At 42.9% G+C, this 22,936-nt stretch overlaps 1 protein-coding gene across 4 annotated transcripts in view; it reads right to left on the bottom strand.

The window, feature by feature from the left end:
• Positions 1–18,777, bottom strand: part of PPM1F (protein phosphatase, Mg2+/Mn2+ dependent 1F) — a 28,114-nt gene extending 9,337 nt beyond the window's left edge. For 3 of the 4 annotated variants that reach the window (XR_005102303.1, XM_037375478.1, XM_037375486.1), the window contains exons 1-6: positions 18,513–18,777; positions 7,993–8,126; positions 3,653–3,852; positions 2,828–3,016; positions 1,519–1,662; positions 459–552 (exon numbers count right to left, since the gene is read on the bottom strand). Coding sequence is in view for 3 of the 4 variants with exons in the window: in XM_037375478.1 (XP_037231375.1) it covers positions 459–552; positions 1,519–1,662; positions 2,828–3,016; positions 3,653–3,852; positions 7,993–8,126; positions 18,513–18,688 (937 nt within the window). In the remaining variant the exon portion in view is untranslated. The remainder of the gene's footprint in view (positions 1–458; positions 553–1,518; positions 1,663–2,827; positions 3,017–3,652; positions 3,853–7,992; positions 8,127–18,512) is intronic. The other variant, XM_037375499.1, reaches the window with a different exon arrangement.
• Between the last annotated feature and the right edge of the window lie 4,159 nt (positions 18,778–22,936).

Here is a 22,936-nt window from a genome sequence, read left to right as displayed (position 1 = left end):
TTTAAGTACTGCAGTCAGGAGAAAGATATACTAAAGTGGAGGGAAAAAAAGCCACAAAGCAGAAATTCAGACACATAAAGAAGGCTAAACGAACATCTGTCACTTCCTCCACCTTTACAAATTAAATGCTCCACATTTGTTAAGCTACTGTAGAACACAACAGTATCAGAGACATTTACAAAAACCAGAAGATTTAGAAATATAAAAGAATTAGGACTTTCATGGCTAGTATGTAAAATAAAACAATATTCTATGCTTATGGTAAAACCAGTAAGATTATACAGCTGCAAACTACGCAAGTGATATACCTGTAAGCTAGCCTTATGGCAAAGACAATGAGTGGTTTACTATTTGGTCGATGCTAAGCAAAACTGCATTCACAGTAAACATACAGTCTCAGGTGGGGTGTTTCAATCAAATTTAATATGAACTATACCAATTTTGATGGTTTATCTTACCAATTGCTCTGGAAACAGCCAAGGTACCATTAACCCGCCAGCAGTCCATATAGGTTACACAACCACCCAGAGTCTCAATACGTGCTCTCTCATCCTGAAAGAGAGAAGAATACAATTTTTATACTGAAAGCCTTCCCATGGCTTACTGACCTTGCCGTTACCCAGTCGAGGGGAAAAAAAAGACAAAAGTAAAAACTAAGAGCTGTGTCAGCTTCTGTATTTATACTATGAATATAGCAAACACACCTATCAGAATCTAGCTGGGAAACATGCTCCTAAGATTTCTGGATACAACCCACCTACTTCGCAACTGTACCACGGCTTGTCCACAAAACCACAAATTCTTGATTTTTTGTATCATGACGTTCTTTCCCATATAGATAGGTACCCTTTCCTGCCACTTCTCATCCCATACAACAAGTGGGTAAATATGTAAATATTTGGAATGAAAAGCAAGATAACAAGACTATGTAGAAACAGTATTTGCATTGATCCTCCTTTAATTACTCAGTTATTACAAATATTCATGCTATGAAGGCAGAGTCATGCAATGCTATCTGAACTCACAAGATCCCCATCAAATTTCATTTAATAAAATATCTGGCTACACAATACACTTTAAGCCAGTTAAGCTAGTAGATTATCGTTAGCTTTTGAAAGATGGTATAGCATATTATGAAAGACTTGCATTATGCTAAGATTTTACAAAGCTGTAAGTCTCAAATTAATAAGTTAATTTGTAACAGGCAGTTTTAAATTCACACACATAAAAATCCCATGGAAGTCTTTAATTACTACAAATTTTGAAATGACAGTCTCAGTGGGAACTGAAGTCAGGACTACCAGTACCATCAGTACATTCAAGAGGGCACACCTGTAGGAATCACCTTTTCAAGACACAGGAGTGGATGGAAAAACCAGAAATTACCAATTCTCTGAATCCTACCATACAATATACGTAATTATGTAAAAAACCAAGCACTCAAGAAGGCTTGATTCCAAAACATTTCAAGAAAGATTCTGACAACACACATATCAGAGAAAATAAAGTCAGACTTACTTCTCTCTCTGGTTTGTGAGGTTCCATTAACGTCACAGCTTTTCCTTGCTGCACAAGCATTACCTGTGAGTCCCCTAGCCATGCTATGTGTAGCTTGTTTCCTACAATCAATGCAGATACACCTGTTGTACCACTCCGCAGCTTCTACAGAAGAAAACAGGTATGTTAGGTGAATATTCAACAAGCCCTACTAGGCTACATGGCAATATTATAAACCTAAGTTTAATCACACTTAAATGCAGCAGAGTAGATCTGCCAATCATAATTCAGGCACCTGAAAAAAAGGTACAAGATATCAGACAGACTTGAAATAAACTATTTACATATTCTAACATGCAGATGGAGAATAATGCCTTTGTTATGTTCTTCCTTCTCTGCTATCAATTCCAAAACTGATCCAGGAAACTAAGACCTCTATTGTTCAAAACACAGAGACACACAGAAAAAAGGATCTGAATTTCAGTAGTATAAACATTTCACAAATACACACAGGTCTCCCCAGTCCCTTTCACACTCTCCACTCTGCTACTAGCAACTACAGACACCTTGCTCTGCATATAACCCCTTATCCTTGGGTATTTAAATGAGGATGTCAACAAAGCAAGGAACCGAACTCTCCCAGATTCCCTGTAAAGATTATTGAGAGTCAGACCTCATGAAGATGCTGGTCCCTTTTTTTGTACCTCATTGACAGAAATGACGATATTGACAACAGACTTCCATATTCAGTTACTGCTACAATAAAAGAGTTCTCATTAAACTATATAATAAACCATCCTCCCATTACGTAGATTTGAAGAAAGGATGTTCATCATACCAACTGGATTGAAACCTGATCAATAAGTTTAATTAATTTAAGTCCTATTTAAATCACATAATATTTTTCATCTTACAACCACCTGTGACACTAGTGGCAGGACAAGAAAGAGGAAGACAGTGACTGTATTATCAGGAAGAGAGAGACATCTTTTCCAGGTAAGAGGTAGTACAACGGAACATCTAGAGGCTGCCTAATTTAGGCAAAGAGGCAGCAGAGTGTTCTCTTAAACAATTGGTATGTCAGGATCATTTAAACCACTTAACACTTCTTTTTAATCACTCATCTTGAACTTGCAAGCACTGTCATTTTGTTTTTCCTCAAAAAAAAAGAAATAATTTGATCAAAGAAAACCTTTACACATAGCATAATTTCATAAAGAAGTCAGTGATTCAAAGAAACTGTACTGCCAGAATTTTCTAGATAATACCATGTTGTCCAACAGTTCTCAGTGTTATTTAAATACAATGGAATTAATCTCTACCCACTCACCTCTCTTTTGGCTTTGAAAAGAAACATTTCATCTGTCTTCTGGAAAGAGCATTTCAAGGCCTCAGCTGGATTCTTAACAATCTCTTTGTGTAGCCCAACATTTACATGTAAATGGGTTGCTGAATAATTGGCAGCATCCACTCCACCATGGCCGTCAAATACCGCAAAGTAAGCGCGATCAACGTCATCCTTTTGTGGGGAGGGGGAGAGAGAGGAAGACACATTCACGTTCAAAACCAAAACAGCTCACAGACTGGTACCAGCAAGCAAAGATTCTTTATTCTGGACTTTCTTCCATACAATACCACATAGGTAAGGGCAATTTAAGTCAGTTTACCATGTACAAAATGCATAAAATGGGCAATTTGCAGGGGAATTACTTTTCTTTCTTTGCTGCTAAGTCATTTAATATTCTTGAAAATAATCTGGGATTGAAACAGCAGACAGCTGATTACGTAGTCCCGCTGCAGCTTCATTAATTGGTGCTTATACTTGTACAACTGCTGTTCTCCCCCCTTCTTTTCTTAATATATCTGCTACCTCAGTCACAAGAACGTTGTAATTCCAACAAGGTAACACCAGGTGAACCACCCATCACCCTGTATCACAACGTGAAACCCAAGGTCACAGGATCCTTCTGTATGAGGGCAGTGGTTAGCCCCTAGTGATCTGAGTCAGTAAGTCTTTGCCTCCAGCACAGATGTGATAAATAATCTGTGGCAACAAATTCTTACCATTTCACAGATGATCCATCATGAGGTCATTGTGTTCACAGGAATGCTGAAAAGCTAACAACCTGCCCTCCCCAATTCTGCCCAGACTTACTGATAAACCAAACAGCTGATTGAACTCTGGGAGCAGAACATGGCGGTCCTCCATTTTCCGGCGAGTGTTACGGATGGCGTGGATGGAAACAAGCAGGAATCGCTTCAGTGGTCTCAGTGGTGGCAGCTGCTTCTGCCACTCAAAGCAAACATCCCGAAGCTTGTTAAAGAAGCAGCGCTGCAATGACTCTCCATCCAGCACTGACAGACAAAGAGAAAAAAAAACCATTGTTGTGCACCCCATCTTCCTACACTACTCCATCTCTTGGCCTCTCTTTCCTTCAAGTCTCTTTCCGTAGAGCTACATACACACATTGTCTTTACAGGCTCTGTAAGAATTAAAATAGGCTCCTGAGAATAATGTGGAGACAAAGTGGCAATGGAAAATAATACAATACTAAGGATAAGAGCAGCTTCTTTACTTACTAGTTCTCTTTCAAAACTGAGGCTTAACAAGTAGGTGATTACATTTCAAAAATCCTAACAAAGACCCCAAAATCCATCTGGCATATTAGATATTAATGTTGTTATATGAGTGAAATGCACAAGGTATAGTGGTAGGAGTGCACCCCTTATAAAAAAAACAAAAACAAAAACAAAAAACAAAGGGAATAATCAAGCAGGCAGAAAAGCCTCAGAGATAAGAGACTGCTGTCTTCTTGGACACAAGGGTTGAAAAAGCATTAGCCTGGTTTTGGGTCAGGTTATGTCCTACTGAACCACTTCCACAGAAAACAACAAGGAAGTCTGAGAATGTTTTGTTGAGGTCAATAACTCAACTCACAGTTGAGCTGAACAGATTAGAATTTTAAGCTTTTTTAAATCTTTTTAAATACACATGGTTGCAGGAGCTAGAGGGACAGAAGAACACTTCCGCCACCTTCCTGCTTTGTCATTACAGAGCAGAACTGTAAACATCCATTGAGCATAGTGTGAAAAGCTCCAGCCAGACACTCAAATCCAATCCTTTTCTGACAGGTCCCAAAGATCAATTAATCCAAACTTATTGTTCATTAGACTAAATGGTTTGGTGTTTGGCACTGTGTCTAGCTTTGCAATGCTGTGTCTCTCAGAATAGGTAATAATTTAAAGTTTTGTTATTTGAGTAAGAACCCTGCCTCAAAGCTTCAGATGCAGCTCTGGTCCTGGTGAATTGAAAGCTTCAATTTAAACACAGATCTTTGATTAGCAGTCACTACCTATTAACCAAAACTACTTTCAGTTTGCTTAATATGCCGGTCTGAATGGGCAAGATATTAAAACTTTTAAATATTAGGTCATCCCATATAAAAATATAATTAAATAGGACAGCACCTTAGACAGCTTTGTCTACAGCTATTATTAGTTTACATATTTGTAAATGTCTTGACTAATACTGACCAGAAGACTTGGACACACATTGCTGTTTAAATAGGAAGCTTGTGAAATATGACATTAAATTTAGCACCTTAACACCAGAAATAATTCCGTAGTATACCACATCAAACAGTGGTACTCATATAGGCACACGTACATACTTTGCTTTCATATAATCACTTCTCTTTCATTCCAATTACGTTGTTTTGCCAGTGAGTTATTATTGCAATGCAGGAAGACAGAGTCCACACTATGCTGCAGCACAAGGAACATTTTTCTTCCTAGTTTTACAGTTAAAGTGATGTAATAGCTATTACAAGACAGGGAAAACAAGTACAATCCAAATGCACAGAAAAATTAATGCCTTTAAAGTAGATACTCCTTGCTGAGATTAGATAACGCAAACACCTGAACAGTAAGCAGATTGCCATAAAGTTTGATAGGGGAATGGTGAATAGGGAATTGAAATGACAATGGTGGCACAAAAATGACCAAACATAAAATAGACAGGAATACATATGATAGAAATTTAAAAAGGTTTCAGCCATCAGAACAGGGAAGATTCTAGGGCATTTGTTGACAAGGAGTGGTGAGAGAGGACCTGAACTAGTTCAAGATAGAACTCATCCAAGGAATTTCTGATTTTGCCTGCGCTATCTTAAAAGCGGACTCCAATCCTGTACCTTTACAGCTTTTACAGCAAAACAGTAGCAGGAATTATTGTACAAGTGTCACCAGTATAATGGGATCATACACAATTTCAGAGACATTACATGCTTGTGACCAAGCAAATGCCTGTGTGCTATCAAGTTCTTCATTACCCACTGTTTCTAAACATTATAATTTCTTAGGTGTTCAGGTAAGATTCACTAACTGAAGTTCCACGAGCCCAAGATTTTCATAAGGCCCAGAACTAGAAATTATAACCCTAGGCTCACAAATACATAGCAGTTCACATCTTGTATTACTGCTACAGTTCACCTCAAAGGTCATTACATGGGAGTCAATGAAGAGTACCCAGCAGAGTGACTGCAAGATGCTCTGCTGACCAGTTTCCAGCTGCTTTGTCAACTATTTGTGCCGAAAACCTACATAATTATTGTATGCGGGTTACAATATGCTGTTCCTTATTTTTCTATAGAGGTTGAGTGATAGCAAGTAAAGATACACTACTGGAGCACAAAATCACAACGAAGTAAGCCACAATTCTCTCTGATGTAAGGCAGAAAGTATGATAGATGCATTTATATCGCTTTTGACAATGGTGTATCTTATCGTGTGCCTTGCAGCCAACGCTGCAAATGTAACATAGGGCTTCTAGTTATGGAAGATGTGTACTTTCATCTTCCCCTGCACAAAGCCACCTAGCCACGTAAAACTCCTCAGTGGCAGCAAAACCCACACAATTGCTCCCAGACAGACACCAGGGAGCGCAGGGACAGGGCGCTCCGGGGGGGCTCAATTCAAAGCGAGTGGCAGAGGCACCCGCAAGAACCTCTGAAGGCCTGCGGCATGATCTGGGAACCTGCTTCTGCACGGGTGGCGGGAGGGCCCCCGCAGCCCCACCGCGGGGCGCCAGAGGCCGCGGCCCGATCCGCCAGAGGGCGCCAGAGGGCGCGGGGCAGTGAGGGGCAGGGGTCCAGGCCGTGCCGCTGCCCCCTGCCCACCAGCCTGCCCTCCCCGCACCGCAGGAGCTGAGCGGGGGCTCGGCCCGTCGTTCAGACCCCAGCCAAGCTGATGCGATGCCAGCTCTTCCCATGCAATGCGCTGGAAGCTTGCTGAATCTCTCCGGCCAGATGAAGGCCACAAGCATTAAGGCAAGGGATGGAATATTCAGGGTGCAGCAGAACTGCATCACATATGTTCCCCCTCCTGCCGTTTCAGACTTGCAGGTGACTACTGAAATAGGTGTCTGGGAAGTGTGGTATCCTGGCTGTTGCCAGAGCTCTGCTTGGAGACATATCCTCTGGGCACGCTGAACCACCTTTCAAGTCATTACAGGGAAATGGAAGGGCGAGTATTTCCCCTTACAGACACACTAGTTTGCCTAAGACATCTGTGCTCCATTTTTATCTCCCACTCCGCCTGCATCCTGCTGCATTTAAATCCTTGGCACTGGGACTGAAGGCTTGGTGAAGTCTAATCTTAAACACTTCAGCATGTAAATGCCGTAGGGCCATCTGTTAGATGAGGCACAAACCCTATACTCAGTCACCAAGGTCTGTTCTCACTCCAGTTCACGCGGACAGGAGAGAATGCAGGCATCAGGCAGGAGACTCAGGCATCACGTTTTTCATCCCTCAGCATCCCATCTTTATAGAGGAAGGTGGGAAGAGAAGTAATCGATAATGACAGAGACTGCTGAGAAACTTGCCAAGAGAAAAATCTGGAGTTTCACAATGTTCAGGCTGTGGAGGGGGCCACAGGTCCCAAAATCTGGTTCCCAAGGACAAACAAAAGCAAGATGGATTATACAGATGAATTTAAGGTGTCAGCATGGCTGCACAACAGCAACTGTGATGATGCCAGTGTCAAAACGTAGGAGTCATTAGCTAAGGTCAATCCACCAAAGAGAAAAGGGCACACTTCAAAAATATAAGAGGTTATCAACTTAAGGTAGGAACTGAAGCAGTTCAATTTGAATGAAATTATTCAACAAGGAAAAGAAAACTTCTGAATCAGCGCAGTTCAGGAAGCACAGTGGACACAGTCATTAATTCTTTTTGGGAAGAGAAACTCTCTTCCCTTTCCAGAAAGCCAATCCACACAATCAGTCCGGGGCTCCAGACACCATGTTTGCATCTTGCCCACAAAACTAGCATAGCTACCTTTCATCACACAGATACGCAGCAGGAGCAAGTAAAGTTCTGTTCACTGCTGCTTGCCAGACAGCCTAACCAAATATTCTGGGAAACATCTCAAAACACTGAAGTCTTCCAAGAGACATCCTCTAGGAAAACCACAGAAGGAAAAAAGTATACTTACAGGTGAACCTTTCCTCATCTCCTTCTCCCTCTGTTTCCACACTTTGCTGCTTAAATTCAGTCAAGTCTGTTTGGAGAACTTCGTCAACCGCAGCATGGATCAATGATGCTGCAAGAAGCGGTGAAACACCTCTGCTGGTAAGAAAAGGAAGGGAAAGCAAAACAGACTGCATTAGTTTAAATTGAGCTACAACTTCGCTGTTTATGGCTGGTGACCTCGGAATTAGAAAGCATTACACACAATCAGTAATTCCAACTTCATTAGTAAACTAGTAGAGGAAACCATATGTTCAATATTTATTCACAGATCTTTAGTAAGATCTTCAGTTAGACAACTGCTTTCTCAAGAATGCAAAGAGGAAGATGCGTATGAATCATGTTTTCAAACTGCTGCCTCACGCTCCAGTCACAGATGGTACCTTCTTCTCTTGAGCTCTTGGATGGGAACTGCTACCTTCAGTTCTAGCCTCTGAATACAAACATTTTGGCTCTACTCACTACACAACATTTCTTGCTTGCAGTCTACTGTCTCACCACAGACAGTATCAGGATCTCTGCCTTGTGGTACATGCAAATCTCCAAAAAGGTTACTTAAGACTCCAATTCCCTTCCCTCCACAAGAGAAGTCATGCTCAGTACTAACCCACAGCCCCTTCACACTCAGTTTCTCCTGACTAGAAGTTCCCCAAAGAAATCACCCAGGAAGAAGGTGCAAAGAGTTGGCACTGGGGACTAGGATAAGAAAAGACTCCAAGGCTTATGATTCAGCTGAAGCATCTAGAAGACAATAATGATACACAATCTACACACCCTCTCCTTTTTACTTAATGCTTTATGCAAGTTATGTGCTTTACAGGAAGCTCATACTTGCTATAATGCTTTTGAATCTATAAACAAATAAGCCCAATCCAACTTTAAAATGGGGCTACTAGAAAATAACTCTTTTCTATTCACTATATTCCCATGGCAGGCACTAACAATTACAGTACATAACGCGCATTCCAGACATTGCCTATAAGCACAACGAAGAATAAGCATGGATGTCCATAAAAAGCGTTTTATCTGCCGTTCATGGTGTGTTTGACACCCACAAAGCTTCAAATTATACAACCAAAGCAAACAACACATTAAGGCACCTGCAGCAAGTCAAAGACAAGACTTTTGTTTTGCCAGGAAACATTTAGAAAGTCCCACATAAAACTAGCTACAGAGTAAGAAATGGTGGAAGCAACCAGTCTCTGCAGATGTTCAACAGAGATGACTGGTTTTGCGCATACAGAAGAGTGGGAAGGGGAAGACCATGAGGTTTTAGATCCCAGTGACAACAAGCTGAAATGCATTTTGCCATTGTGCTTCTGAAAGAGAGGCCTTGTCACAGCCTCACAGCCATGTATGAGTACCTCCTGTGGCAGCAAACAGAAAGCATTGTGTTAGTCAGCAGGCTGCTAACAGAACCGCGGTTTATGCTACGCATTCGGTACAGTGATGGCCTACTTTAATGAGTCATTTTGGTACTTCAAATAGATGGCAACGTGTTTGCAGTCCTTTCAGTGCTAGCTACAGTCATATCACATCAAGGGAAGCCAGAAACTGGCTTTTTATTTCTTTTTTAAGGCTAGTATGTTTAAGGGAGTCAGTTCCTTTCCTACCCAAGATACAAGTAACAATGCCTGCTTACAATCACTCTGACACTAACAGACAACCTTTTAAAAAGTCAAGCAAGAAATACATCCAAAACTGCTCTGGCAAACCCCCACACAAAGTCCTACTTCCTGTTTTTGTTTGTATAGGTGAAAAAGAAAGGAATATGAAGATGTAAGCCACACAATGTCAGATGTGTAGCTGGATGCTGCTGAAAGTCAGAAGCTTTAGTTAAATCAGGTTTCAGCTCCAAGAACAGAGACAAAAAAATATTAAATGAAACAGCTATGCATTTAAATGCACAGTGAGGGCCACAGCTTCAGTCATCTTCAGAATCTCTCTGCTATGCTGGAGGAAAAATGCAAATCTTGTCTGGGTTTCCAGCTCAGCATCAGAAAAGGGCTTAATACTTTGATTTTAAACGTTGCAGACTTCTGCTTTCCACAGCCCTGACTTACTGAGCTGGGTCCACACAGAGAAGCTTAAACAAAAGGCAGTATACAAACTGCTGTAATTCACAAGTCCTGTATAATCCTCTGCTTACAGGATGCCTGTAACAAAGAAAAGGTTTACAAGTCATTATGTCACATCCTTCAACTTTTTCCAGATGCCACCCAGTTCCTAAAAAGGAAATTCAGATTCCTCAGTGACGATACACTTCATTCAGCTTTACTTCCTATGCATTTCCTCCCCCTCCACGGTTTTGCAAATCTATACAAAGAAAATTGTTGTTTATTAGGATTTTATTTGTTACGCAGCCACCAACAACACTGAGCAGTTGATTCCGACACATTGACAAACGATAAAATAAAAGCCTAAAAAATGACACTACCCATTTACCTTGGTTCTGAACAGAACATATTTGTTGATAGCTTAATGAAATCTTAATGCTAGTACTACCATACTGGTAAACCTGGTTTTCTTCTCAAGCTCACGTAAACAGAGCTCCACAGCAATGGCATGTTCCGTTCAGTTTCAACGTTTACTGGTTCTAGTATCATCCTCTAAATCAAAGATTTCAAGAGTTAACAAAATATACAATTAAAGAAGAGTAAGGACTGCTGCTTTAGTTGAGAGCTACAAGGTCTCACTTGGCTCGAGAGTATTTGGAAGCAGGCACAGTACCTATGGCAACCAGTGTAAAAGTAGAAGCCCACTGCAGTTACCATAACAGACTTCAAACCTCTTCTGTAAGCAAAGAAGAATGTCACTTATTGTTAAAATCTTACTTTCAAAAGAAGCCCAAGACACCCTGCTGACAGGCTGAACCAAGCATAATTTAATCTTCATGAATCATAAGAAATACTGTAGCTGCTTCCTAAGTGGAAAAACAACTGTGTTGGGAAGAAGACAGAAGCTGGTGGGGCATGCTATGTGGAAAACATGTTCCCTTTTCTTAAGAGAATCATGTCAGCCCCATTTCTATGACACACACAACACTAATTACTAGCCTCAGCATACACAGGCTAGTAGTAGTACTTAAGAATTTCTTTGCTACAGGCTATTTCTTTGCTAACAAAAAGGGTGTGTTTTGACCACAACAAAAAAATAATAAAAAAGAATTAATGCATGTTGTAACAGTGCAGATGAGGCATTGTAGCTTCACCGCCAGCTAAAGTCAGATCGCCAGTGCCTGCAGCACGGAGTTCATAACCTCCAGCCACTTACGGTAAAATTCAAGCCTCATTTTTAAAACTTGGGTATAGATAAAAGTGGCTAGTTGAACAGTAAACCAATACTTATGCTAATAAAGAACACAAATGTATATGTCATCCTCCTCGAAAGATTCTGGACTACTGGACACATGCAGTGTTGTTGAAAGGAGCTATGCAAAGCTACTGTTGGTACACGTACCTGTGGGCCAAAATAAAGTTACACACGGAAGTAGAAAGCAATTACGCTATTTTGCATACTTTAGATTTGGCATGAGTTACAGAACAGAACTTACTTCTCTTCTTGTTTATCTTGTTTCTTTTCAGTTTAGTTCTCTATTTTATTTCACTTTAAAAGACAAGCTGTCATGCCACCACAGCCACAGCATATTCATGTATGCCAGATCAATCGTAAGACTGTTATTAACCCCTTACATATCAGCCCTCAGAAAGAAAAGACAGAATATACGCATCTTCCTTCAGGAAGCAGAAACCCTAGTAAGATCACATATTTGGTTTTATTTGGGTTAAAAGATCCCCAGTACCCTTGCAGTGAGTGTTGCAAACAAGTCCCAAGTTCAAAGATGCCCCCACCTCTTCTTCCTCTCAAATTTAAGAGGGTTTATTCAGAAGTCTCTAGTAAACAGCTTTGCAGGGCAAGGGGGAAGCATCCAGAGCATCAAAGGTCAGGCCACCACATCTCATCCACAGCCTCAACTATGACTACACTTTTTTCAAAGGCTTGAAAATAGATGACAGACTTTCCGTTGTGCTCTATGCCCACAGCTTACAGCAGCTTTGAGAAAGCAGAGCAGCGCAGCAGATGGCAGACTCTGAACAGCTGCTCTTCAGCACTTTGAGCAGAGAGAAGCAAGCTCTGTGTGACCTGGCGGAGAGTGGTACAAAGCCTCACTAGGCCATATCAAACACCCAGTGTTTATGCAAAGCCTTCTGAATCTTTTACTTTTTTTTGGAAGGAAAATAATTCACAACCCCCAGCCACAAGTTCCCACACTACTGTCAGGAAACCTTTATACAAAGAGAAGCACAGGAGATTACTAATTGTATTGGTCATGTAGTTGATCATTTGTCACCATTCATACTGGAGGGGGCAGGGGGAGGTTACATGATGTTCTTTCTAGGTATCATTACCAAAGTCATGGCAACAAGGCAGCAGTGGTATTGCAGGCAAGCACCACTGTACGATACTCTCTTGCTTTCAGAGTGTGCGTACACACGCGCGCACACACACGTACGTTGTTGAGTGAAGAGGTGCTCTACCTCCTAGCAATAGCTTCTAGCACAAGCTTGCATACCTGAGGGAAGAGGTATTTGTGCACTTACTTGCTTGCTACACGGGCTCTGCAACACCAGATCACATACAGCACAGCTTTGCCAGTAAAGCAAAGTTTGTCACTGTGGACTCAGTGTGCATTTCTAGCACATTACAGCTATATCAGCAAAGTGTTTCTAGTGCAGATCTGCAAATGCTAGCAGTTCTCTAGTAAGTGAAAGATCCTCTCATACTGCCAAAATAATAGCAGGTCACAAGCTCCCTCATAAACAAAAGCTGCTTGTATTCAGTATTTTCTCCCCAATCTGCTAGTTTTATTTCCCTCCCCCCTTTTTATTCTTATAATCAACGACAGAATGTTTCCACTCAAGTGGCTCTAAGCATTAGTATTTATTACAGCAGCACCCAGAGTTCCCAGGGTGACGGTGACCAGAAAAGTACAAATATGTATCTGCTGAGGAGAGAACATCTGATATCCTACAACACATAGAAAGCTGTTTCCTGTGTTAATGACATCAGGTCTTTTCACTAGATGAACAAGATGTTATCAAAACAAATATATAAACAATGCCAGACACATAATTTCAATCTTTTATGTTTCCATCTTCACATGAAGCAGGTTTTTTTCAGTTTTATTTCTGCAACTATTAGAAGAAGCAGCTTTAGAATGCAGAATCTATCTGTTTAGGCCCTTCAGTCATCACTGAACAGTTTTACAGAAAATGTGCAATGGAGAGTCACCTGCTACTTGCATTTCATTCTCAGCAGGAAGAAAAACCACACAGTAGAACATGAGAGGCTTAATTTGACAAAAGCTACTTTTCAATTAAGCTCTAAATCTGTTATTTCAAAATAGAGTATTTCTTATCTTGGTGCCCAATCTGAACAGCAATAGAAAGGATGTTTCACACAGATTGTAAGAGCAAAATACTGAAGTCCTAAGGAAAGACAACTTCAGTTTTCCAAGCAAAACCAAAGAAACTGGCAAGCCCTAAAAGTTTCCTCATCATCAAGATTTGATCTTTTTTTCAGCATTTAATCAAGTTTCTTTTCTCTTATATTGCAGGTGTCCCCATACATACACTTTCTTTTTAAAGGCAAAATGATTCTTTCCCAAAATTACTACTGAGGGTATCTTGTAACAGGGAAAACTCCCCGAGAGTTTTAAATTAAGAAATGTATTCTAAAAAGCAATTTACTGATCACAAAATTAACAGTTTCTCCAACCTCTATATACTATTAGAGGCAGGTCAGAACTGACGCAAGCTACACAGCATTTCTTTCAAGCCATTTTACCGTCCTCCCAACATCTTCAGAAGCAGCAGCAAACAAACCACACACAACAGAAAATAAGCTAGTTTTAACCACTACCCAAAATTACCAGAGCCAGTTTTGTTAACTAGTAAACAGCAGAAGTGCCACATTCTTCCTATGCGTTAACTTTATCCAGACTTCCAATTCTAACTTTATTAATCATAAACCAGCGAGAACACTCATGTTCCTGAAAGAGTAGGCTGTTTCTGCTAATCCCATGCTTGCTTTTGCTACCAAACACAACTGGTCCCATGAAAACTAGAAAGTTTGTTTGCAGGCAATGACACGTGAAATTGACTTTCTTGTCTGAAGTAGATGGATCACCGATACTGTAAATAGATTCCTAGAAACGAGAAGTATAGTGCATTATAATAACATACACTATATGGTACAAATTAGGAGCAAGGAAGTAAATTTTAGGGGATTTATTAAAAGCAGAGGTCACGGTAAACAGGGTATTACTAGTTTTCACAGAGGAAGAGACTAAAGGGAGTTTTAAGAAGAGACTGGGTAAACCAGAGGCAACAGTCCACCCCCCTCCCCCCACCCCTTTCAGGCTTATATCACATAAAACCATCAAAATATCAGAACTGCTGAATTAACTATTCTAAGAGCAGTGAAATGCTGAAAATAGAGATACCAGGGCCACACCCTGGGTGTAAGCTTTACAGTGTAAAACACAAAGACACAAAACAGGATGCTGAGGCAACTGAGAGATGAAACACAGTGAATCGTTTGGGAGGGGGCAGAACAGGAAGCTGAAGTCTCACAACTGTTACTGTAGTAAAGTCTCCTCAAACAGGAAGGCTGCTGGAATTTCACATTGTTCTTTAGCTATGTCACAAGATGGTCATACAAAGTTTCTTTCTCCTTTCCCTTGACAGAAGCTTTTTCGTATTTGGGGGTCTGATTTAATCTCATGTTCTGTTTCAGAGCAAGTTAGTAAAATTTCACGTTAATTTCTAAAGTTTTGGAAGTAACTAATGGACTCTACATTCACATTCATCCATTTCCACAGACTGTCAGAACACATAGCTCTTACCAAAAACCATGTATTAATTCAAATTCTGCAAAACGAGATTATTTAAGCCTGTCTAAATTCTTCATAATTTTACATATGTATTTAGCTCCATACAAGGCAGGCAGTTCCATTGATTTGAATGAATTATTCAAAGAAGGAACCTGTGCAAAGCTTCACCAGATTAGTGATTTAAGTGCAAGTCCTGCCAGGAAGCAAAAGTGGTTGGCTGTTTTAGCTAGTGTTTGGCTTAGCTGCATTTGCCAGAGTCCATTGAAATAGTTCATTTCAGATTAGTAAAGACATTCAAGGGGGTTAGCCTGAGATATCCAACTGCTTCCACATAAGAGATGTGTGTAGCCTTAGAGAAGCAACAGCATTCAGAAACTCCTTCCAAATTAGAAAATTTGGACCTAACAAATGTTATTCCTTACCCCATTCTCTTCTCAGTGAAAATCCTGATTGGTGGTGGAGGAAGATTGTTTTGCCTTGCAGAGACACAAAGGTTTATGCCTCCAAACAACTGGAAGAACACGCTAAACATCACCGTATGTCATCTCATGAGCCAAGGATATTGCTGGACCTGTATTGGCTTGGGTCCTTCAAGGCATGACCCACACATCTGTGCAAGTGTAAATGAAGTATCTGACAATGCAGAAATAAGAAGCAGAACAGCAGAACTGTGTGCCAAATACAATTCCTAACACTTCCTTGATCTACAGAGAAATCCTTCATCACTACTAATCATCACGTACAATACATTCTATGATGCCGGAGTGTCAGAAGAGTTTCAAACTGAGGAAATACAGAACAATCATGAATGCCACCTGCCAGCAAGGTACATCCAATAACATCTTCATGGTGTTAAACCGAGTTATATCGACACTGTGATATTTGAACGTGTGTATTTTCCACTGAGCTGCCATCTGCGTGTTAGGGATGCTACTGTGATAGCCTGCAACAGCACATCACTGGATCTAAGCTACAGTGACCTCTCGTGAACTCTCTTCCTAATCTGGCATCACTTCTGCACCTTTAACAACTTTTACACAAACTTTTAAATGTCTTCTAAGCTTCATCTCCCTCCCCTTGTTTTTCCTTAAAATGTTTAGCATCCTTCCTTCTCCTATTTCCTTACATTCCCTATCTATTTTAGCAAGGATCTAGGGGATTCTGATCAATTAAGAAGTTTATTTAACCTTTGAAACTGCATTTTGAGTTGATCTGCAGCAGTGAACGTGGAAAGAAAGCGTAATGTTTGGCGATTTCTCACACAATCAGAGACTTCAGGTTTGGTCCTTAATTACATGGATTACGAGAAGGCGGCCTCCACTTTCAAAATACTAGATCCTTCTCTTGGGCTCTACTGGTCTTTTCCTCCACATGCAAGAAGTTAGCACACCCAACAGGAAACTGCAGCCTTTTTCAAATTGCAAAATGAGGTTTCTTTGCATCATAGGAGTCCAAAACTGAGCTGTAAATTTGCTGGGATCCCTACATTTGACACTTTAGGCACGATACACTGCACCCAAGCACACAGCATCACACACAGGGTTGCTTCACTGTTTTGCCTGTCGGCAGCCACAAGAATTTGTAAAAACATTTTCCTTACATATTTCTGTTTTCCAAGTACATTTTGTGAAAAGAAAGATAAATAGATTACTGCACTTGTATTCTGCTTTACTTTCTTTAGGAATCTGTCCTGGTTTTTTTTCTTTCCTTTTTTCTTTTCCTCCAGCTTGCAACTTAAGACGCTGCACAAAGCACGCTGTCTAATCAGATCTGGCTGCAGGGCAGGTATGTGAAAAATGCAGCTTCTGACAGGGCAGGCTCCTTTCTGTGTAAACACCAGAAGTGACAGGTGAGATGAAAGCACTCTAAAAGCAGCACTCTTCTGCTGCTTCCACCTGTTAATATGTCCACTAGAGAACAACAGAATGTTAGCAGATATGTTAACTCTGAAATGCTGTTATAAAAAAATCACTACAGTTTTAAGAACCTATACCCCATATCTTGTACAGCTTCCTACCGTCCTCTCAGAAGTATTTTAGAAAACATTAGCCTGCCCCACGCAGCAAATGGGTTACCATATGGTAAGTATTTTTCAAGACTGGCATTGCTGTGTTCTTTAAAGTGCTCATCCAGAACCACTGCGGCTCCACAGAGTTCTAAGATTAAGTGCATACAATGAATTTGCAATCTCATTCAGGAATGCAACAGCTATGTTTTGTTCAAGAGCAATTTAGTTAAAACAGGACTAAGCAACGCAATGATCATCTGGGTTTTTTTCAACTGCAGCCTAAAAAACTTTTTTTTTGTATGCATTTCTCAACTTCAGGTTTAGGCACACCATCTACCTGAAGGATATGTCCAGGAGCACCTCTGTAATATAAGAAGTAACTTCATGTTTTAAAGGCAATTTGCATGCCTAAAAATCACCTGTACACTTTCAACAACAATATACCTACTCAACAATAAAAAAAAATACCTATCCAGTGTTCATAAATGCACCAGATGGTAGACAGACATGTAATTCAAACCCTGTTTTCTATCAAATTCCGCTAGTAATGAGGTAACATTCAGCATATACCTAAAGAGAACTGGCCTCCCTTAACTCCTTGTCTTCACTAGTTACCCTCGGCACAAAGTCAGCTCCCCACTTAGATTCTTTCAGGCCATCCATAACGCCTGTTCCCACTCTTTAACAAACACGTTACCTAAGCAGGCCACGGTAGGAACTCTGTAAGACCTGGAATGTGCAGGCCCTACCACTGAAGTGCTTCAGGAAGCAGCCACGAAGACAAGAGGTTACCAGGAGATAAGAGGTTAGAGCAAGACAACTTGTTCTTTGGTGGAGACTAACTTGCTGAAAGAAGCATGCTGCATCCAAATTCTTAGCGGTGTTGAAGTCTAAACTGGTCGGGATGAAGGCAGTAAGACGTCTCTCCTGAAATCAGGGACTGACAGAAACATTGCTGAGAGAAGTGCTGCGTTTCCCAGTGGCGGTGCAAGCATGCTCTTGGAAGTTTTGAGGAAACATCTACTTGAGAAGCCCATGCCAGCGTGTCCTACTTGCCGAGACAACCCAAGAGGGCTGGGAAGCCAAAGGCCCGTGCGGTGGGCCCACTGCCCAGGCCTGGCAGCCCTGCAGCCCACCAAGCCCCCTCCCGCCGCAGGCCTGCAGGCGTGTCGCGCAGGTTCCCATAGGAGCTGAGCTCCAGCTGTTGGCCCTGTACCACAGGAATGGATGGCCCTGTCACACTAACTGCGGAGAGAAACGTAATCTCTCCTGCACCCAGAGTGGGAGCGAAACATCTCCGAGTTACTACAGAGGCACCGACCCGGGCAGGCCTGTGGCAGGAGCACGCTGCTAGAAGCCCCGCTTTCAGGAGCATACGCACAAGAACAGTTAAGAGGGGGGCGGGGGGCCAGAACCCCCCACGAGAGGCTGAGCGGTGCCCGCGGCCGGCCCCGAGCGGCCCCCGGGCCTGGGAAGGCGCCTCAGGAGGCGCCGCCCGCCGCCTGCACCTGCTCCGGCCCCGCGCCCGCCGCCTGTCAGCGCGGCGCCGGCCCTGAGGGGCGCCCGCCCGCCCGCCGCTCACCTGCCGCCCAGGAGGCTCCTCGCCCGCTCGGCCAGCGCGCCCGGCACCTCGGCCTTGCTCAGGGCGCCGCTGCCCGCGGAGCTCCACGGCAGCGGCTCCGCCGGGCCCAGCGGCGCCGGGAAGTCCCTCAGGAAAGAGCTCAGGGGAGCGCCAGCCGCCTCCACGTCCAGCGCCATGGCGGCGCCGCGCTGAGGCGCGCTGCCCGGCCGCCGCCTGCCCTGGGCAGGGACGGGCGCCGAGGGGGCAGGCCGGGGAGGGCACGGCCAGCGGGCGGCCGCGCCGGCGCGGCTCCTTTAAGCGAAGCGCGGGGGTGGGGCGGGGCCTCCGCGGCGGGGGCGGGGCCGGGAACAATGTCTGGAATGCGGGGGGGCGCGGCAGCCACGTGGCCGGACGGGCGGGGCGGCACAGGCGGGAGCCCCCCGGGGGCGGGGGGACACACAGGCGGGAGCCCCCCGGCAGTTCCCTGACACGAGCAGGCAGTGCTGCCCCCTCTGCCCCCCGGGGAGGGCTGGCACCAGCCGGCGCGGAACAGACGCACGTTGGCAAGCGACACCCGCGCGCCGAGCTCGCCACTTCCCGCCCGAAGGCTGTCCCACCCGAAAACGCTGATTTCCTAATTCTACATCAGACTATAAAGAATTACGCGCCCTGGCAAGTCGGGTGCAGCGGTACCTGCGGCTGGGAAGGCTGCACAGGCTGCAGGTTCACCCAAAGTTACTCACGGAGACACCCCATCCCCACCCACCCACCCATCTTGATCCTCACGATCCCTTCGTGTTTCCATTTCCACTGAATCGCCTATAAAAACTGGCTTCAAAGCCGGATTTCACAGCCGAGCCAGGTTGTTGCCTATTCACTTTCAAAACACTGGCACTAGCTTTAAAAACCTTACCACTGGCGAAAATACACGCCACCGTCGCTTCAACAGACTGCTCACTAAAGCCATAGCGAGTTTGAAGAGAACTATACCAAACTGACCTGTTTCTCAAACTAGTTGTAGTTAAATAACCACATCCACCAATCAAATTTAACCTTTTCTGGCTCGTCCAAGAGTAGCTCTGGTGTAGAAAAGGGAGAGTGTCAGTAAACTAGATGGATCTTTGTCCCAAGCTGGAATCTTCCAAGAAGAGTGAATGAAAATCCTGCATCCTAGACTCACAAAAAGACTATGGTATCAAAACCCCCAGTGAGGTTAGTAAGATGCAAGCACCTAGAATCTGACCCTGCTCATAGATCTTTGGGGACCTTCTGGGAATTCACAGCGTATCAACTAAAATCCCATCTTGCCTCACACAGAGCAGTGTAACAGCGTGACTTCGCTGAAGTGTGGTACCACAGCACAATGCCATTCATTTATCTCATCCAACCAAGAAATGGCAGAAGTTTTTCCCAAAAACAGGACTCTAAGTTTATTACTTTGTCTACTGGCTTTCTGATTTTTAACACTGTAAAACACAGGCCTTTCGTTTGGGAAGTATTAAACACATAGTTTTATCAAGCCATTAACCTGAATATTCAGTTTGGGAAAAAAGCCCACCCGAACTTCCAAACTCTTTCCCCCTCCCCTCCCCCCCCCCCCCCGACATCTTTAATCCTATTTGTATTTCCCATCTCCTCCTCAACATTCAAAGATCTAGACATGAACAGGTGATGTCTTCCAAACAGCAGCAGTTTCCAGCATGCACAACTAGAAATACTTTTTTACTTCAGGTATTAGAAGAGTGGTAAGGATTCTGTCCTTACATTGGAACATCTGCCAGGGGTAACTGCATATAACAGAACATTTTTAGAGGAGGAAGGAATAAAATACCAGAGGCTGCAAAGCCAGGACAGACAGCAAACTACCCAGAAGCACTAGTACATGTTCAGTGAAATAACACTGCTGCAAGCATGTGTGGTACCTTGATTTCTTGTCTTCTCCTTCTCAGACACCTTTATTTCAGAGTACTCTCTCATGTGCTGTCCCCATTTTACTGAAAAAGTCTGCAAACACAATATACTTCACACTTTTTTAAAATTACAAGAGATCTCTGAAAAGAAACGGGAAGCACCGTTAATATTTTCAAAACTTGCTTGTTTTTATACCGGGATACTTCACAGAGGATCACATAAAAATGTTATCACAGTTTTAAGCAGGCTTTTAACTCAGTAGTTGGACGCTCCATTTTGTAAAGGATCTGAGTGCTCTAAACTCCTGCTGAAGCTAATAAAATTTTAGGATTCATGACAGATTGAAGCATCAGGCACAAAGTTTACTGTGTTCAGCAACAGAGACTGCTGAGGTTTTCAGAGATTTCCAAGCCATTGACGTTAAGGAGATTCCTATACCACCTCTTCCCTTCATATTCCCACACTGAATTACAGCGACCTGTATCCTGCAACATCCCTGCTGTAATCACTCCCTACCAGCAGTTCCAAAAAACAAGAAATGTTTTTAAATAGTTGAGTGATTTAGGAGAGTAACCTTAGATACAGAATGAAATCACCCCTTCGGTATTACTGACCATGAAATGGCCGCTGATCCCTTTCAGTCAGGTGCTTTTTGTCTGCACTGTATTCTTTCCCTGCTCCTATCGGAGATATATTCTCTTTTTTCCTTTCATACAAAAATAATTACTGAATTTTAAAAAACAAATAAACAAACAAACGACTGCATTTTGATCCTCTTTGTACTCCTGAGCACTGTCTGTCTTTTAGCACCAACTTTCTTGGAAGACCAACTGCTACTTCCCTCTCCCCAGGCCGACAAAAGCAAGCTCCCTGGGGCACACCAATGCCAGCTCAGCAGGGACAAGCATTGCAGCCGTATCACACAGACAATTTTTATTCTTTTATCAGCTATGGGAGCCAAATCAATTCTCCCCTCTTGAGTGAACGATGCTATTTCAAAGGTAACTTCCTAAGTACTAAAAACTCCCCTGAGGTTTTTCCATGGAATGTAAACTGAAATTTCATATGCCATAATTCTTTTCTTTTTTTCCCAGTAAGAACCATAAACACAAGACATGCAGTTTTCACCTGAATGTTGGTGAGATACACATATCCAGGGACTTCGTAATTTTAAGAAGTTTCTTGCTCTCTTGTACCTTTTAAAGCAATCCCAGGAATATGCCTGTCAGTTTTACACAGAAACCAAACCACTCATCACCCCTGCATTTTTTCCACTCCACTTTGGAGACCATTGCCACCACCAGCCTGTGTGCCAGGCCACAACACTGACAGGCGCTGTGGCACCTCCCGCACCGTGAGCCTTCTCCAGGGCCACAGCCACCCCGCGCTGCCCAGCTGCAGAGGGAGGACAAGCTTCCACGGCTGCTGGTGCAGCACAAACCCAATGCCTTCACTCCTCAGCCACAGGCACGGACAGTTCGGAATAACTGTTCACAGTTACTGACATACCTATATCAGAAAGAACTTTGCTGTTTGCAGTAATTACAAGGGAGCCACTGAAATCTGCCAGAACACATCAATGGCTCATTCTAAGCACTTGAGAGAAAGTTCCCAGCACTTTATTTCCACCGGGGCTAATACAGCAAAGAGATTTTACAAGCAGAAGTTTGTCTGCAATTGGCCAAAATAAAAGCCATGCTTGGAGAAAGAGGAAAGTGCTCTCGCACCCCTCAAAAGCCATGAATAATGACTAGTGAGAGGTTTCCCACACTTCCAGGGCCATCGTTTAAGTAGGACGGAAATCCCAGCCAACAGCCAGCTCTCAGCAGCACAAGCCAGCTGAGCACACAGGTATTTTCAGAGCAGTATCCTAGTGTACCAAAGCAGGCTACAGAGCTAAGAGAGGACTTGGACAACTGAATCAATACAAGCACCCTGAAAGCTACTCTAGTTTATGCCAAGATCTGCAGCTCTGAGACACTATAGCAAGATGATCTTTAAAACATGAGAAGATACTCACTCCAGGCTAAGGGAGAAGCAAAGACCATTTGTTTTTACCAGGAGGAACATTTAATATTTAGGAAAAAAAACAAACAAGAACCACAGAAAGACATTCTACCTATGGCTGGGTCTTTTAAGCAATACTATTAAAACATAGTTCATGTTTGAGCTGTAACTGTATAAACATTTGATCAGAGGAACAGGCTTGGGGCTGTGGTGTTTCGTCTGTGTTCTCTTGTTCGGTAAATGCACGCACTGTGCCAATTAAAACAGCAGAGTTGTACATTACCTTTTTGTAGGGACTTGTCTTTCCTCCCTGTTGCCAGTGAATCACGTGTCAAGTTGCTCCCTGCATATTCTGTGTTCAAATGCAGTAGCCTTTGCACCATGTAAAACTGCAATGGCATCCTCCCACCCAGCCACAACTAGTGCTGAAACTGTTTTGGGGGTACAGATGATACAAACTGTACTTGACCAGATGACCAGACATGATCAGCTATGCGCACATGGAAGGAAAGGAGAGAGTATTATGT

Source organism: Falco rusticolus, chromosome 1 (assembly GCF_015220075.1).
Source record: "Falco rusticolus isolate bFalRus1 chromosome 1, bFalRus1.pri, whole genome shotgun sequence".
NCBI lineage: Eukaryota > Metazoa > Chordata > Aves > Falconiformes > Falconidae > Falco > Falco rusticolus.
The sequence above is the reverse complement of the archived record's forward strand: the minus strand, read 5'-3'. Positions and strand labels throughout refer to the sequence as shown.